The sequence below is a fragment of the Mirounga angustirostris genome, unplaced genomic scaffold (assembly GCF_029215605.1).
Source record: "Mirounga angustirostris isolate CCGP_5_RB_7025 unplaced genomic scaffold, mMirAng1.0.hap1 SCAF_17, whole genome shotgun sequence".
In the NCBI taxonomy this organism is placed as follows: Eukaryota; Metazoa; Chordata; class Mammalia; order Carnivora; family Phocidae; genus Mirounga; species Mirounga angustirostris.
In genome coordinates, this window is record NW_026991725.1 from 39,527,561 (window position 1) to 39,543,214 (window position 15,654).

Genomic DNA, 15,654 nt, shown 5'->3' on the forward strand with positions numbered 1-15,654 from the left:
GTAGGGGACAGGGATTCAGCTGAGCTCAGCTACCTCTGGCCCTCCCAGGCCCTGCGCCTCATCTGTGGCCGCAGATGGGGACAGAGACATGGCACCCGGAGGCCAAGGCCGAGGCCTTAGAGTGGTGCGGTCATTGTCCCTCCCCGCCTCCCTCAGCATGACATCCTCCCCAGCAGGTGTTCCAGATTCCTAGACAAGCAGCTGAGCCCTAGCAGTGTCTCAGCTGTGACAAAAGCTTCCTTTGCCCGACCCCGAGTCCAGATGTCGAGCGCCTCTCTACTTCCTGCAGGTTGCCCACCACCCACCATCTCCAAAGGTGCTTCTGGGTTCCTGCGGATAGGTCTCTGGGGTCTCCTCACTGCCGGGCTCAGAGGTGACTGCCTCCCACACCTGGGAAACAGGGGCAGCGGCAGCGGGAGCATGGCAGCTATGGAGGCGGCTTTCTAGATGGAACAACGGGACACGTGCAGCCCTGCTTCCTGACTGGAGTGTTCCTGGCTGCCCCCCCACGGATGCCACCTCTACCTTCCTCCTGGAGTCGGCAAAGTAGCAGCCAACTAACTCTGCCTGCGACTGGCGAGGCTAGAGGCTGAGGGAAGCGCTGGGGGGAGTGCCGTCAGATCTCCCCACACACGATTCCCCGCAGGCTGTCGTCTGTCCGCCCTGCCTACCTGGGCAGGCACAGAAGGCCCTGGGGGTTCCTGGGAGCTCGGGACACAAGCTGCGGGCTCTGAAAATCAACAGCAGAGAAATGAGCAAGAGGCCCGCAAAGGCCTGAGGTCTCGTGTGTCCGTGTGTGTTTGGGAGTCCAGCTCTACTTGTCTTCCCGGACCCCAAAGGAAGCTCAAAGTGCCTCTTCCACACCCATAGGTAAAGCACCAAACAAAGCAGAAAACAAACCAATGCTGGAGAGGTCTCCAAGGGCTGTTCCCCTCTTTGGGTCACCTGCAGGGAGGGTCAAGGCAGCCTGGTTCCAAGTCACAGGGGACCTAAGGACATAGAGATTGTTGGGGGGGGGGGTCAGTGGTGGCAAAGTGAACAGCCTACTGTGTAGAAGAACACAGGGAGACCAGAAGAGGGTTGGCGTGGGCAGTGAAGGAAAAAAGGTTCAGAGAGTTGACTGGAAAGGCCTGGTAGCTGGCAGTTTACTAAGAGTGAGGTCTTGGGGCACCTGGGTGGCTCAGTTGGTTAAGCGACTGCCTTCGGCTCAGGTCATGATCCTGGAGTCCCAGGATCGAGTCCCGCATCGGGCTCCCTGCTCGGCAGGGAGTCTGCTTCTCCCTCTGACCCTTCCCCCTCTCATGTGCTTGCTCTCTCTCATTCTCTCTCTCTCAAATAAATAAATAAAATCTTAAAAAAAAAAAAAAAAAAAAAAAAGAGTGAGGTCTTGGTTGGGTAAAGGAGACCAGGCCCGGCTTCAGGTCCCCTTAGTCGGTGGGCCCGATACAAGGTAGCACATACCGCATGCCAAACCGACCAAGTCAGAGCCCCGCTTGGCTGCCCATCATCTCTAAGGAAGGAGGCCCACGCAGGCCCAACCCAGCCTCTCACCCCCCTCAGCCCCCTGTGGACATACCCCGAGGTGGCAGGTCTGGTCGGTGGCTTCTGTGTCGCTGTTCCTGAGGGCCCTCCAGCGGCTGCTTGCTTGAACCCTTGAGTGCTGGGAACAGGTTGGCTGAGGAAGTAAGTGTTACAGCAAAGGTGGCAGAAGGTTCCAGTTAGGCTGGATATGGACAAGGCCTGAGCATGAAGCTGTTGGCCAATCGTCCCCTCAGCACCCCTCCTGTTCCCATCGTCCCATCTTGGGAATTCTCCTCCCAAGTCTGAGCCCTTAGCCTTCCAGTACCCCTTCTTGGCCCCAGGGCCCACTAGGGCACAGTGGACGGGGACCGACCATCTGCTGACAGTCCAAGGAAAAACAATCCACACGTTATAGACACCAGAGTTAAGTTCAAGTTCAAGGCCTTGTTCTGGCCCACATAGCTTTGCTGAGTTAGACTGGGGCTCTGCTCACTCTCTGGCCAGGTCCAGCTCCCTTTGGGCTCCTCTCTTCTCCTGTCTGTGGTTCCCACCCACCTTGGCTGGCTCTCAGGGCCAAAGGGAAGCTTTCTCCTTGGTTTCAGAGGTAGGTCAAAGCTACCCTCCTCGTTCACACCAACCCTGGGGCTGGGTTATGTCCCTGGCCTGTTGCACAATTGCCTACTTCACTTCTTCCTCCCTCTGGCCACACGGCATCTTGCCACTTCCTCTGGACGATCCCAGTCTTGCCCTCAGAGGTCCCTCGCTGTCCTGCCCCACAGGAATGCCACGCGGTGACTTTCCCTAGGAGTTGCCCCTTAGTCACTGTCTTCTCTGACACTCCCCCAAAGCATGGGCATATGTCATGTCCTTTAGCGCAGGCCAGCAGAGGCACCAATAATTTGGACACTGGGTCTTTTGGACCTCAAGGGCACTACGGGCAGGGCCCTTGCTCAGAGGCACCGGGATGACTATGCCTTTGTCACATGAGGGTACCCTCTGTCCCTGCCTGATCAAATCAGCCCTTGTCCACATGACAGTCAGGGTGTGTCAACAGCCTCCCGATCCCCTCATGTCTGCACCTGGGCAAGGATGGGGAGCCAGACCTTCTCTCTGTAGTGTCCAGAGAGGTAGAGAGGCACAGCTAAGAGGTGGTGCAGGCCGGCACTCCTGACTGAGGAACCAGGATGGGCAAGGTTGGCCCCCCACAACCCTGCCCGGCCCTCCCTCCCTTAGATAGCAGCCCAAGCCCATACCTGCTGGAAGGGGGACTGCCTCCTGCCCCCACCCGGTTCTGGCCCTTAGAGGCCTCTGTGTGCTCCTCTCTGGCCAGACCTTGGGACTTCTTCCGAGATAAGGCATGGCTCAGCCAATCCTCTTCCTCTTTGTCCTTAGACACTCCCAGCTGGGAAGGCTGGCTGGCTTTGGCAGGGAAACCTGCACTCTCCGTTGGTGGCTTTGGCCCCAAAGAGGAGGAAGGCAGTCCAGCTGGGGCAGAGCACCGGCCTGAGTCAGAGTGCTGGCTCCTGGGAGGGAGCACGGAAGGAGTGGAGAGTGCTGAGCCTCCCCTCTGAGCCTCTCTGGTGGGAGAGGGAGGGAGCAGGTCGTCGTCCTTGAGGCCCAACCAGTCAGCTCCTCCCTTCCTGGGGTGAGTGGGGCTGGAGGCCGCTGGGGTGCTCTGTTTGGAGCCTGGTTCTCCCTTGGTGTCTGTGCTACCTTCTGTTAAGAACCTACTTCAAGACAGAGAGGAGGGGGTCTAAGGCAGGGCAAGGAGTCCATCCTAAGAGCCCCCCAGCCAGCCTTCCCCTCTGCTGCTCGGGGGTGACTCTGAGGCCCACGCTAAGGAGTGAGAGGCGCCCGGAGCTCCGCACAGCCAGCCCGACACCCAGTGAGCACAGTGCCCACCCAGCTCGGGCGGCAGAGCAGCGGCCGGCTGAGCACCGCTGGGAGAACACCACCGAACACAGACATCTTGAACAGGGGACAATTCCATGCATAGCAAACAGCACCAAACGACAACCACGGGCACGCACGTCCAGAGAAAGATCAGTTGGATCAAGTGGTTTTAGGTTTTCTATCAATAATGTCACCTGTTCGTTTATCTGGCCACTGCCTAGAAGCATTACTGGCCCCTGGCAGAATGTTCTGAGGTCTAAGAACGTACTGGGACTGGGAGAAATGTCAATGCGTGTGCAGGTTATTTAGATAGAAACAGGCTGACAAAGCCAACGTGGCATAGTATCAACAACTGTGGATTCTGGGCGAAGTGCAGGAGGGAGCTCTTTGTACCATCCTTACAACTTTTATGTCAGTTTGAAATTATTTCCAAACATAAAATTGAAAATGTATACTGGGAGGAAAACCCCAAATTCAGAAAATTCTACCCACTAACTTAATGTTTCGCCACACACAGGGATGAGTCCACGGCAGCGTCACGGTGGACCCCAGGGCCGCTCCTGGGGAGCAGGGCATGAGAAGCCACTGAAGGGTCACGGTCTCACTGCCCTGGGACTGAACATCCCTCAGCTGTTTATGGCTTTATGGGTCCCGGGCGGTGTTGGGACCACCTCCTCCTCCTCCTTCCAAGGAGGCTGGAAGGAAATGGGCCTGGATGCGCAGGACTGGGCAACCCCCCTCTTCCTTCAGCACCTGCAGACAGCCACCCCTGGGCCTTGTACGCCATGCTTCCCCAACAAGACTGTCAGCGGGATGGGGGAGCATGGGGCACCTCCTCCTTCCTGGTGGGCACCTGCCCCAAGGCCATGCTCTCTGCAGGCCCTGCTTACCTGACCGACTGCCGGTGGGATTGGCGGCCCTCACAAGAGCCCATGGTGGGCTGATAGGCCCCAAAGGTGAAGTCCTCATCACCCCAGGAATCTTCCTTGTCTGTAAATGAAGAAGCCTGTGATCTCTAGCAAGGGAATTAGACATTTTGTGGCTGCAGAACTCTGTTTAAAAAAACTGAACTGGTAGCCTGACGTGTCAGCAAGTAAGTAGAGGTGAAGCTGCCGTGGGGTTGGCAGGGGTGCGGTACTGGGTGTGAGCTCGAGGTCTCAGGATCCCACACGCCAGGCATCACCTGGGAGCTGTGAAAAAGGCACTGGCAGGGTCCTGCCCCAGACGTCCTTTAGATGAGGCCCGCTGAGCTGCGCGTGCCATGAGTGATTCTCAACAGCTGGCCCATGGGCCGACACTTTGAGAAACATTGGTCTAGAGTGAGCTTTTGCAAACTGTGAGCTGCTACCTATCAGCAGGTCAAGAAACCAATTTCACGAGTCACAACCAATGTATTTGTAAATCAGATAATGTATAAATAAAAAGACAACAGAATACTGAATGTGGTAATTATCATTCCGCGATGCTTTTGTCTCAGTTATGATAATGTGTGTTTGTGATGTAGGCTTATTTCTCATTGTGGGTTGTGGTAACAGCGTGGTCTGGGAGCCCTCCACCTCGCCTCCCCTGCCCTGCAAGCTTCCTCACCCTGGGGCCTCTGGTACTTCTTGTCCAGCTTGAATTCCCTGTGCTCCCCAGTGCCCGGGCGGGCCAGGAGCTTGGTGGCAGTGCCCCGACCCAGCAGCTCATCCAGCCTGGAGCGAGCAGGACGGGGCCCTTCCCTGCGGGATGGAACACACACAGGTGCCTGTGAACGTGGGGGGGCGCCTGGGGGCCTGCATGTGCCCACCCTCTAGCTTTTCCCGGCGCCAGAGGTAGCTGTGTGGGTAGGGTTTCTCCGCTCCTAAGGACCCTTACTGGTCGCCCGTCTGCCTCCTTTCTGCTGTGGGGCTGTCTGCAAACCCCAGGGTGGCCACGACATCGTCCTCCTCATCAAATAGCACTTCTTCTTTCTTTCGGACCGGGGTGTCCCCAGGAGTTAGTGGAATAGCTGGACCTAGAGGACAGAACACAGGGCACAGGACACAGTGCCCACGGCCCACCGTGCCCTCAACTGTGGTGTCTGAAGGGGTCAAAGGGGGTGCTTCTCCGTGACCCGGATCTCTGGGTGTGGCTGCAGGCAGCGCACAAGTCTGGTCTGCGCATAGGACTGACTCCCCCGCCCCGCCCCAGCTCACGCATCCCACCTCCCTATTCAGAGACACCAATAAGCTCTTGGTCCAGGACCTTAGCCATGTGGTCCCGGCCCGGCGGAGTCTCTGGTTGTGCAACCTGCATCTGCCCCGGACAAGCAACAAGCCCACCCTCCCTACCTTGATTTCTGACTGGGGCTGGGCTCTTTTCGGAAGCCATTTTACTCTCGGTCCCAGGGGGCTTCTTGGTGATTCCTTCCTCATCGTCGGAGAGAAGTCCCGCCAATGGGTCTTCCAAATCTCACGGCCAGAAGGGAAAGCACAGGTCAGACTGCACCGTTTGTTCAGGAAAACCAGCCCTGCACTACGGTGAGGGAGCCATCACTCGACGGGCGATTTCTAGCTGCTCTAATACATGAATAGGCCACTCAACACCCAGGACACACATCAGCCTTGGCAAGGAGACAGGGAACCGGGGGGCCGCCCTGGGCCTGTCTGTGCACCCCCAGGGCTCTGCTGCCTGCGCAGCCTTCTGGAAGCATCCCCCAGGCAGCAGAAGTGAAGTAAAACATTTGTGCATTTGGAAAAGGAAGGGGAATTCTTATGCTTTATAAAACCTTCACTTCAGGTTGATGTCTGGCTTGCTTCAAAGTCTTGCAAAGAAGTGATCCAAATCTCCTCCCACACACAATACCATCAGTCCCTCCCTGAATTCCTGAGGAGCTGAACCGGTGGCCCCAGGAGTCTGCTCCCCCTCTGGACACACGCAGCGACCTGACCCCGGGCAAGCACGTGAGCATCAGCCAGGCTCCACCACTCTCAGAAGCGTGACTGTGGGGCCTGTGGTACCTTCGAAGGAAAACTTTCTGTATTGATGCCCAAGGCTGCTGGGAGAGGGAGGGGGCTTCTTGGCAGGAACGGTGTCCCCTGTAAGAAGCAAACAGAAGGCAAGGTCATAGGCCTTGGCCGCTCCCAGCCAAGTTCCTGCCACACCATAATGGGGACCCTGGGCTGGCGTGCCCTTCTCCGGGGGAGGCTGAGGGCTCATGGCCTGGAGACAGCGGTGGGATGGGTTGACACCTCCCCGGTTCTCACAGACGCTTCTGCCAGGGAAACGTGGTCACATGTCACTCCAAACAGTCATGGACTTGGGAGGTACACAGGCTCCCACCAAATTCCCCAATTTAACTCAAACGGTTTCTCTGGGAGCTGCCATGTTGAACTTAGAGGGCCTGGAACCACACTAGGGAGGGAGGAAACTGTCCCCTCCCCAACCACAAACAGAGAAAACCCACAGGAATGAGAGCTGCCTTCCGAGTATCTTCCCTTCCCTACAGTGTCCCTAGATTCAAGAAACTCTTTCTACTCACCTTTCTCACCGGCTGTCAATATGCTGGCAGGTTTGGGATGACTAGGCAGCTCTTCTTCCCCAGGACCCTTGGCAGCTCTTTTGCTAGAGGTCAGATTAGACCTCTTCAGACCTAAGAGATCAGCATCCATGTCGTCCAGATCCTGGAAAAGCGGGAGGGAGGGAGGAATGCTCACTGGTGCTCAGCTAGGGGTGCTGAACGCCCCTGTGCTCCGAGAAGCCTGGTGATATGGCCTCCATATTCCATGGGGACAAGTGGGGGCCTAGTTTGGGGAACTGACCTCGGCTTACAGAACAGGCGAGAGGCCAGGTCTAGGGCGGCACCTCCATACCACCTACTAGCACCTGTTTGCCACAGGCTTAGTAAATGGTGAGGCTCTCTTTACGGTGGGAACAAAACAGCAGGACCCCGGGATTGAAGACTCCCAGAGGGACTGCCGCCGGGCTGTGAGAAGGGGCCAGGCACCCAGCCAGCAGAGGAAGGCAGTCAGGGCCTCCCACCACCCCCGCCCCCCGTACAGACTCACCAAATGCTAACACTCGTAAGGGGATGAGGACTTGTATCTGGGAGGACGCTTGGCACCCCAGGGGCAGAGGTGTGAGGAACACAGGGAAAAGGGGAGACTATGCAGGAAATAGAGGAGTTGGGAAAGAAAACTGGACCACGGGGACGCAGAGCAAGCTGGGGATTCTGGAGTGAGACTCGATGTCACCACCAGCTGCTGAGTCAGAGGACTAGAGGGCTGTAGCCAGGGGTGCCAGGGGTGGGCCCTGGGGAAGAGTGATTTCAAGATGAGGTTAAGAGGCTGAATATGGAGCCAAGAAGGGAACAGACTCCAATTCTTTAGCCCTCCCTTCCCCCGCAAGGCTGAAAGCAAGCGCTTGGCCTTGGCCTGGGACCATGGGTTAACAAGGAGGACAAGAGGCAGGACATCAGGCAGGAGGGTGCTGCCGGACAGAAGGGCGGGGAAGCCAAGGTGACCTAAGGCCAGGCCACCTAAGCCCCGGGGGATTATCTTGTAAACTGTACAGAATTTATGTCTTAAAATTCCATTGCTAAGCTTAGCTTGGGGCTTGATTCAATGAGAGCACAGCTGGGCTGAAGGGGCCTTGGCAGGGGATGTAGAGAGAAACACAGAGAACAGTTAAGAAGCAGCCTTAGAGGAGAGTCTCTCCTTCTTTCCCCTCAATGGGGGTGGTGTCTTTGGGTGGGAGCCAGCCCCACCGCACTAGGGGCTTGGTGCATGACTGTGTCTCCCGGTGGATGAATCTCTAGACACCAGGAGACTGGATTTCTATCCAGAGGACACAAAGGGCAGCAGCTCATGGATGAGCTCCTCTCTTGACTAGGAAGAGCTCAGGAACACAAATTGTAAAGAGAAAAATGGGAGGGAGAAGGAAGACTTGGCACAGAACATTCCTATGCCTACCCCTGCTCCCAGAACCATGCAAGCCAGTAGGTACCTTCATTGCCTGGAGCAAAATCTGTGGGTCTGCATCTGAGACGTCGGACACCTAAGTCCACAGGAGGGCAAGGACACATGTTAGCTGAGGCCCAATAAAGCTCTGGCTCGTTACCTTGCTTCTGTGAGGGCAGACGGCCCAGCAGGGGCAGAGCCCGGCCAATAGGGCACCAGCAGGAAGTCCTGCCCTCCCCTGAGACTGAAGTGTCCTCAGAAGTCAAACCTCCCCAGGTGTGGAGATCTAGAAAGCGCTGCCACTTTCTGTCCCCGCTCAGTGGAAAGAACCCTTCCACGACAGGCCATCACTATGCCATTTCCCAACTATGTAACCGGACAGCCGGGAAGCTTCTTACTGGAAAGTTACAAGGGGCAACATCCAAGACTCCAACACCTGCTGGGAGCTCTACTTTCTAGCTCATCTCACTAGCAGGAAGGAAAAGCTTGTTGAGTTCACTTTTGGGTCCATTTGGTAGCCCTTGGGTATTATTTTAAGAACAATGGCTAGGGGCGCCTGGGTGGCTCAGTCGTTAAGTGCCTGCCTTCGGCTCAGGTCATGATCCCGGGGTCCTGGGATCGAGTCCCACATCGGGCTGCCTGCTTGGTGCGGGGCCTGCTTCTCCCTCTCCCTCTGCCCCTGCTTGTGTTCCTTCTCTCGCTGTGTCTCTGTCAAATAAATAAATAAAATCTTAAAAAAAAAAAAAAAAAGAACACACTGGCTTTGCAGAAACTCCTGAACCCTTGTGTGAGCAACCTCCCAGCCACCACCTCCATTCCACTGCTTCTGGGGATAAGTAGAGAGGGTGGACCAGGCTCACCTCAGCATCAGGTCCCGGGATGCCTGCCGTGGTGCTGAAGGCATAGTCTTCCAGGAGGGACCTGCGAAGAGGCGCAATCAGCACCCACTTGCATCCCCAGGGCACTAATTGATTCCGAGAAAGGAAGGTGGCCCAGAGCCCCGGTGAACCTGGAAGACTTCTCCAGGAGAATGGGACAGAGTTGCTTAAAGGAATTTCACAGTCCCCGTAATGCAGAGATTTTCCATTTTTTTAAAGCAGTAGAGGCCCTTTAAAAACAATCTATTAAACACTTGTGGTAAGCACAGCATAACTCGACCTGTCCCATTGCCATGCAGTACGCTTGAGACTATTTTAACACTGGATATCAACTGTACTTCAAAAAAAGAAAAATAGCCACAAAATGGAAAAACAACTTTTAAAAACAACAGATAAGAGAGAACAACAGAGAGACTCTTGGGTGGCTCAGTCGGTTAAGCGTCTGCCTGCAGCCTAGGTCAGGATCCGGGGACCCTGGGATCGAGTCCCGCCTCGGGCTCCTTGCTCAGTGGGGAGCCTGCTTCTCCCTCTGCCTGCCACTCCCCCTGCTTGTGCTCTCTCTCTGACAAATAAATAAATAAAATCTTTTTTTTTTTTTTTAAGATTTATTTATCTGACAGAGAGACAGCGAGAGAGGGAACACAAGCAGGGGGAGTGGGAGAGGGAGAAGCAGGCTTCCCGCGGAGCAGGGAGCCCGATGTGGGGCTTGATCCCAGAACCCTGGGATCATGACCTGAGCTGAAGGCAGACGCTTAACGACTGAGCCACCCAGGCGCCCCAAATAAATAAAATCTTTAAAAAAAGAGAGAGAGAGAGAAAAACAGAACTGCGTTGGCTAGGATGAAGGTGGAGGGCGGAGAGCTCACAAAACTCCCTCCTATCTCTCAATGGTCAGGAACACTTTGGAAGAACGACCTGACAGCCACTGACCTAGGCCAATTCTCTTATTCTGGGGATGAGCACACTGAGGCTCAGAGAGGTTCAGGAGTCACCCAAGATCACACAGTAAGTAGCATATGCAGGACTGGCAGCCAGGACTTCTGACCCTGGTCAGTTCGCTCTCCACTCCTCAGGTTCCTCACGGGCCAGGAGCGGGGGGAAGGGAGGAGTAACTGACAGCAGAAGTGGGGACACAGCAGGTGGAAAATGGGGCGGTGAGGAGGCAACAGCATTTGGACTGAAGGGGTGACAGTCACCCAAGCCAGTCCTGCTCTTACTTCGTTCGAGCCTGGGAAGAAGGGAGCACCTGGGCAGCACCTGTGGCGTCTCGGGCACGTGAAGCTAGTTTAACAGGCTCCTCAGGTAGCGTCACTGGAAAAAGAGAACAGAAATGATGCCATTTGGCTAGTGAACTGGAGTCAGATGGAGAGGACTGGAAGTTCCCCACCAAGCTCTTCCAGGAAAACCTTCTCCCAGGAAGTTCACCCTAAATGCCAACTGGGGCCCAATGAAGAGCCCAACCCTACCGCACCCCATCAAGCGTAGGAAGAATGATGCACTTCCATCACCCAGAGCTCTCAGCTGAACACAAGGCTTGGGCTCCATGGGTTCTTCTGTGCCAGGTCGGGGGAGCCTCAGCCTGGTTGCCCCCAGGGAGCTCCCCACACCCCAGAAGCCCCGCTCCTCATTACAGCAGAGGGGGACACACACGATATCCAGAATATATAAGAAACTCCTACAACTCAATAGTAAAAAGACAACCCAATTTAAAAAAAAGGATCTGGGGGCGCCTGGGTGGCTCAGTCGTTAAGCGTCTGCCTTCGGCTCAGGTCATGATCCCAGGGTCCTGGGATCGAGCCCCGCATCGGGCTTCCTGCTCAGCGGGAAGCCTGCTTCTCCCTCTCCCACTCCCCCTGCTTGTGCTCCCTCTCTCGCTGTATCTCTCACTGTCAAATAAATAAAATCTTAAAAAAAAAAATAAATAAATAAAAATTAAAAAATAAATAAATAAATAAAAGGATCTGAATAGACCTTTCTCCAAAGAAGATACACAAATGGCCAATAAACCCATGAAAAAGATGTTCAATGTCCACAGTCACTAGGGAAATGCACATTAAAGCCACCATGAGAGGGCAGGGGGTGGGGGATGGGGTAACAGGGTGACGGGCATTAAGGAGGGCATGTGATGGAGGAGCACTGGGTGTTACGTAAGACTGATGAGTCACTGAACTCTACCTCTGAAACGAATAATACTCTATATGTTAATTAGTTGAATTTAAATTTTAAAAGATTTAAAAAAACCCACAACGAGATGCAACTGTATTATACGCGCCAAGATGGGCATAATCAAAAAGACAGAAAATTAGCAAGTGTTCGCAGGGATGTGGAGAAACCAGAACCCTCGAACGCTGCTGGCAGGAATACAAAATGGTGCTGCTGTGGACAATAGTCTGGTGGTGCCTCAAAAAGTTAAACACAGGGTTACCATATAAGTAATTCCATTCCTCGGTATACACCCCAAAAGAACTGAAAACATGGCCACACAAAAACGTGTACCTGAATGTTCCTAAGAGCATCATTCATAACAGCCTGGGCCAAATGTGGAAACCACCCAGGTGTCCACCACCTGTGATGAGTGGATCAGCAAAACATGTCCATCCACACACTGGAATACTGTCCAGCGGTAGGAAGGAATGAAGACAGGAATGGCTCAGTGTGGGTGAACCTCGAGAACACCGTGGTGAGTGAAAAAAGCCAGATGCAAAAGCCAAGTATGATGTGACGACATTTTATACAACATGTCTAGAACAGGCAAACCCACAGGGAAAAAAGTGAATAAGTGGTTGTCTAGGGCTGGGGGGAAGGGAGAATAGGAGGGACTGCTAATGGGCATGGAGTTTGTTTATAAAGTGATGGAAGGGTTCTGGAATTAGATTGTGGTGATAATTATGTAACTCTGTGAACATACTAAAAGCCAGTGAATTATAAACTTGAAAAGAGTGTATTTTCTGTGAATAAGATTTCAATCAAAAAAAAAAAGGGGGATTGGCCTGGATGGCTCAGTTGGTGAAGAGTCTGACTCTTGATTTCCGTTCAGGTCATGATTTCGGGGTCATAAGATCAAGCCCTGCATCAGGCTCTGCACTCAATGGGGTTCTGCTTGGGATTCTCTCTCTGTCTCTCCCACTGCTACCTGACCTACTCTCTCAAATAAATAAATCTTAAAAAAAAAAAAAAAAGAACAAGCCTAAATCAGGGGATTCTGCAGAAGGGGCACTTACTCTCATCCCCCAAGAGGTCACCAAGGACATCATCAATGGAGCCTAGAACAAACAGAAAAGGAACTGTCAAGACTTCAGAAGGAAAGAATGTCATTAACAAGCCTCATGTCTTGAGACCTCATCCCAATTCCAGACTCCTCACCACTAGAGTGCTCAGATACTGGGACCGGGCCCAGCTCTCTCTTCAATGGCCACGAGACGTTTCCTAACTCTCTGGCAACAGATCGCAATGCCTTGTTGAAGGACCCCAGGGTAGAAATTGAAAATAACTTTCTCAAAGGATGATGGTGAGGATTTTCAGGAGCGCCCGCATTCTACAGGACACACTGGCCAACAAGCCAGTTTTCCAGACTCTGAATAAAGCCTCGTGTGCTTCTTTGGGAAAAGAGTCCAAGATTTCTAGGCACACACAAGCTTCTTTCATGCCAACAGCTTCCTCGTGCCCTTCCATCTGAGACCTCCCCCTCCCCTAGCTGGGGCACATGGGGGGAACCCAAAGTACAAGTACTGAATTAGTTTTTGCACCCAGCTGAAGTGCCTTTACCGCCCTTAACGCCAACCACATACTTCTCAATACAGATCCCGACAAGAAGGACTTTTTCCCCAAGCCCCACCCCTGTCTATTTCTGGATTACTCTGAGGGCCAACAGGCAGCACAGGGAGTCCCCTATGAAGACCAAAGCTTCCTGTGCAATTATGGGGGAAACCAGCAAGACTCACATCAAGAACATTTAGATACAGACACGTCTATGTTATTTTTGGATGAAAGGTGGGGAATTATTTTTGCCTTAAGGGTGATATTCCATTTTTCCACTTACCTTTCAATCCCTTTTTGGTTTTCGGTGCCTAACATTGGAAAAACAAACCACATTAACAAAATCAAACAGTGAACATGGCTGAAACTGAGAATACAGAATAAATTGTTGTGCCTTCTGCCAAGTCACCAGAGGAAAAGGAGCACCAATGGCATTTAGAGACAGAGCTCTTTATGCTTTCCCAGAGTTTCTGAGAATAGACTCATTCAGAGCACGGAAACAGCCCCCACTAACCAGCAATGGACACCACTGTGAGTGCCATCCGGTGGGCAGAAGTCTCCTTTTCCCTGATTTCCAGATGCCACCTGCAAACCCTCCCAGGCAGGATGTAACACGACTGGGAAGGTTTTCCCCTCATGTGTCCCTGACTTCTCAACACCAGCAAGGGACACTTAAAAATGCTTCCGGCTGGCCATTCAGAGGCTCAGAAGGCTTGCTCATCTTTTAATAAGTTTGGTATCAATTCTACCTCCCATCATTCTTCTCTGGGGACCATATCCTAGTCCTTGTCACCCAGCCCCTAAAGTTCTCCAGGCAGTCAAGATCTTGGGGGTGGAAGCAGTGGTGAGAGTCTGCATTCTGCCTACCATCTTAAGGCTCTGTGAGGGGCTTTAGCTTGCTCACAGCGCTGTCCAGGTCATTTGAATTCTGCCCACATCAGGCTCATCCTCCCTAGTGAAGAAAATTCAAGTGGTTGATTAAAAATGATGTAGCTTTAACAGTGCTTGGGTCCAAGGCCCATCAAGGCTTCTCTCACTTTATCCATTCAAGAGGTTAAAATCTAGTTCCATAAATTAAAAATTCCCTATAGGGAGAGGTACTTAGATGAGAAGCAAAGTGCCCTCGGTGACTTAATGAGCTGAGGCCTGGAGATTGCTCACACAAAGTGCAGTGGTCCTCATCTCTTATCCTGAAAGCGGATGCAGGAGATGGTAGGTACCCATCTCAGAAAGGAGGTGGGTGTCTGGTACTATGGCCAATATGCATCCCCAGGCAACACCCATGACTACATTTGTGCATTCAGCACGAAGAGTGGATGTTTGCGCTGGTTTTACTCCTTGAAACTATTTTCACCGATGGTGGAAATTTTTCCCTTCACGGTAACTGTAAATCCGACTTAATCCATTAACAGCGAAGTGTTTGACTCAGATTGTCACTCTCTCCTTACGCCTCCTGAGCATTACCAAGGCAGACAGTCCCTGCCTTGGAAGAAAGGAGTCAGAGAGGGTCATCTCTATTTGTCTGGTGTTGCAGGTCCTGTTAACAGAATGCAAAATTCATCTGGGATTACTTATAGGGGCCACTCTGAATGTTTGTTTCTCTTTCTTTATAATGGCAATTTTCACGACCTGCAAGTCCAAACACGTTTTGTCTCCCATCACACCGGAGAGCTTCTGCCATCTCCCAGGGATTCCGTCCTAGCCTCCCAGACCGGGGGAATCTCTGAGAAGTTTGCAAAGGCCGAAAGTGCCACAGAGTACCATCGCGTCATCGCACCTGCTCAACCAACTCCGTGCCAGGCATTTAAAATCCTTAGCAAGGGCCCTTCCGGGTCACCCCGTAGATCCGCAGACTCCGCGCCCCTCCCTGCGTCACCCCCTCCATGCGCCCATCCCAGCTCAACCCCGAGCGCGGCCTACTCTCCTCCCAGCCCCCGAAATCTCCCGGGTTACGCGCCATTCCCCGCGGAGGCGCAGCCGCTAGCCATAGCCGCTCGTCCGGTCCCCATTCGACCCCAACTCGTTCCGGCCTCCCGCTCCGGAGTCCCGCGGATGCCAATCTCTCAATCGGCCGGAGTTCGAGTGAAAGGCGAAGCGCGAGGCACCCTGGGAGTTGTAGTCCTCAGTCCGGTCATTGACAGGGTCAAGGGAACAGGGGACGCCGAGATAAACTACATTTCCCAGAGCGCCCCGCCGCGGCCGTTAGCTTCTGTTCGCGGCCCGGCGCGTTGCTAGGAGCTGGCGCCAGGCCACTTGGGAAGGAGGGGGGCGGGCTCCAAGGCAGCTCGGCTTCTTCCTCTCGCCCTCCCCGGGAACTGCCGGCACCTGGGTTCCAGGACTTCTTCTGGGGGCTGGCTTGTGGCCGGGTGGGGGGGCACGAGAAATGTACTAAGATTTTAAAATTGATGTGCGAAACCATGAACAATTATGTATGTGTCCCACACCCCGAACCTTAGGGAAATGGCTGTGACCGTTTCAATTGTGAAAATCAAAGCTGCGGACACCTGGGTGGCTCAGTCAGTCAAGCATCTGCCTTTGGTTCAGGTCATGGTCCCAGGGTCCTCAGATCAAGTTCCATATGGTGGGCTCCCTGCTCCGCTAAGTATCTGCTAAGGGGTCAGCTTCTCCCTCTACCCCTCCCCCCTGCTTGTGCGCTTTAACTCTCTCAAATAATCTTTAAAAAAGAA

General features: G+C 53.6%; 1 protein-coding gene across 14 annotated transcripts in view; it reads right to left on the bottom strand.

Moving 5' to 3' along the window:
- FBF1 (Fas binding factor 1) overlaps positions 1–15,055 on the bottom strand; it is a 22,201-nt gene extending 7,146 nt beyond the window's left edge. For 8 of the 14 annotated variants that reach the window (XR_010408617.1, XR_010408616.1, XR_010408618.1 and 5 more), the window contains exons 1-17: positions 14,925–15,055; positions 13,835–13,919; positions 13,251–13,278; positions 12,433–12,474; positions 10,429–10,522; positions 9,194–9,254; positions 8,380–8,430; positions 6,917–7,058; positions 6,396–6,473; positions 5,727–5,846; positions 5,272–5,410; positions 5,002–5,135; positions 4,305–4,404; positions 2,775–3,251; positions 1,577–1,675; positions 901–989; positions 672–730 (exon numbers count right to left, since the gene is read on the bottom strand). Coding sequence is in view for 11 of the 14 variants with exons in the window: in XM_064582995.1 (XP_064439065.1) it covers positions 672–730; positions 901–989; positions 1,577–1,675; positions 2,775–3,251; positions 4,305–4,404; positions 5,002–5,135; positions 5,272–5,410; positions 5,727–5,846; positions 6,396–6,473; positions 6,917–7,058; positions 8,380–8,430; positions 9,194–9,254; positions 10,429–10,522; positions 12,433–12,474; positions 13,251–13,278; positions 13,835–13,837 (1,716 nt within the window). In the remaining 3 variants the exon portion in view is untranslated. The other 6 variants (XM_064582992.1, XM_064582991.1, XM_064582993.1 and 3 more) reach the window with 6 other exon arrangements.
- Positions 15,056–15,654: the final 599 nt, after the last annotated feature.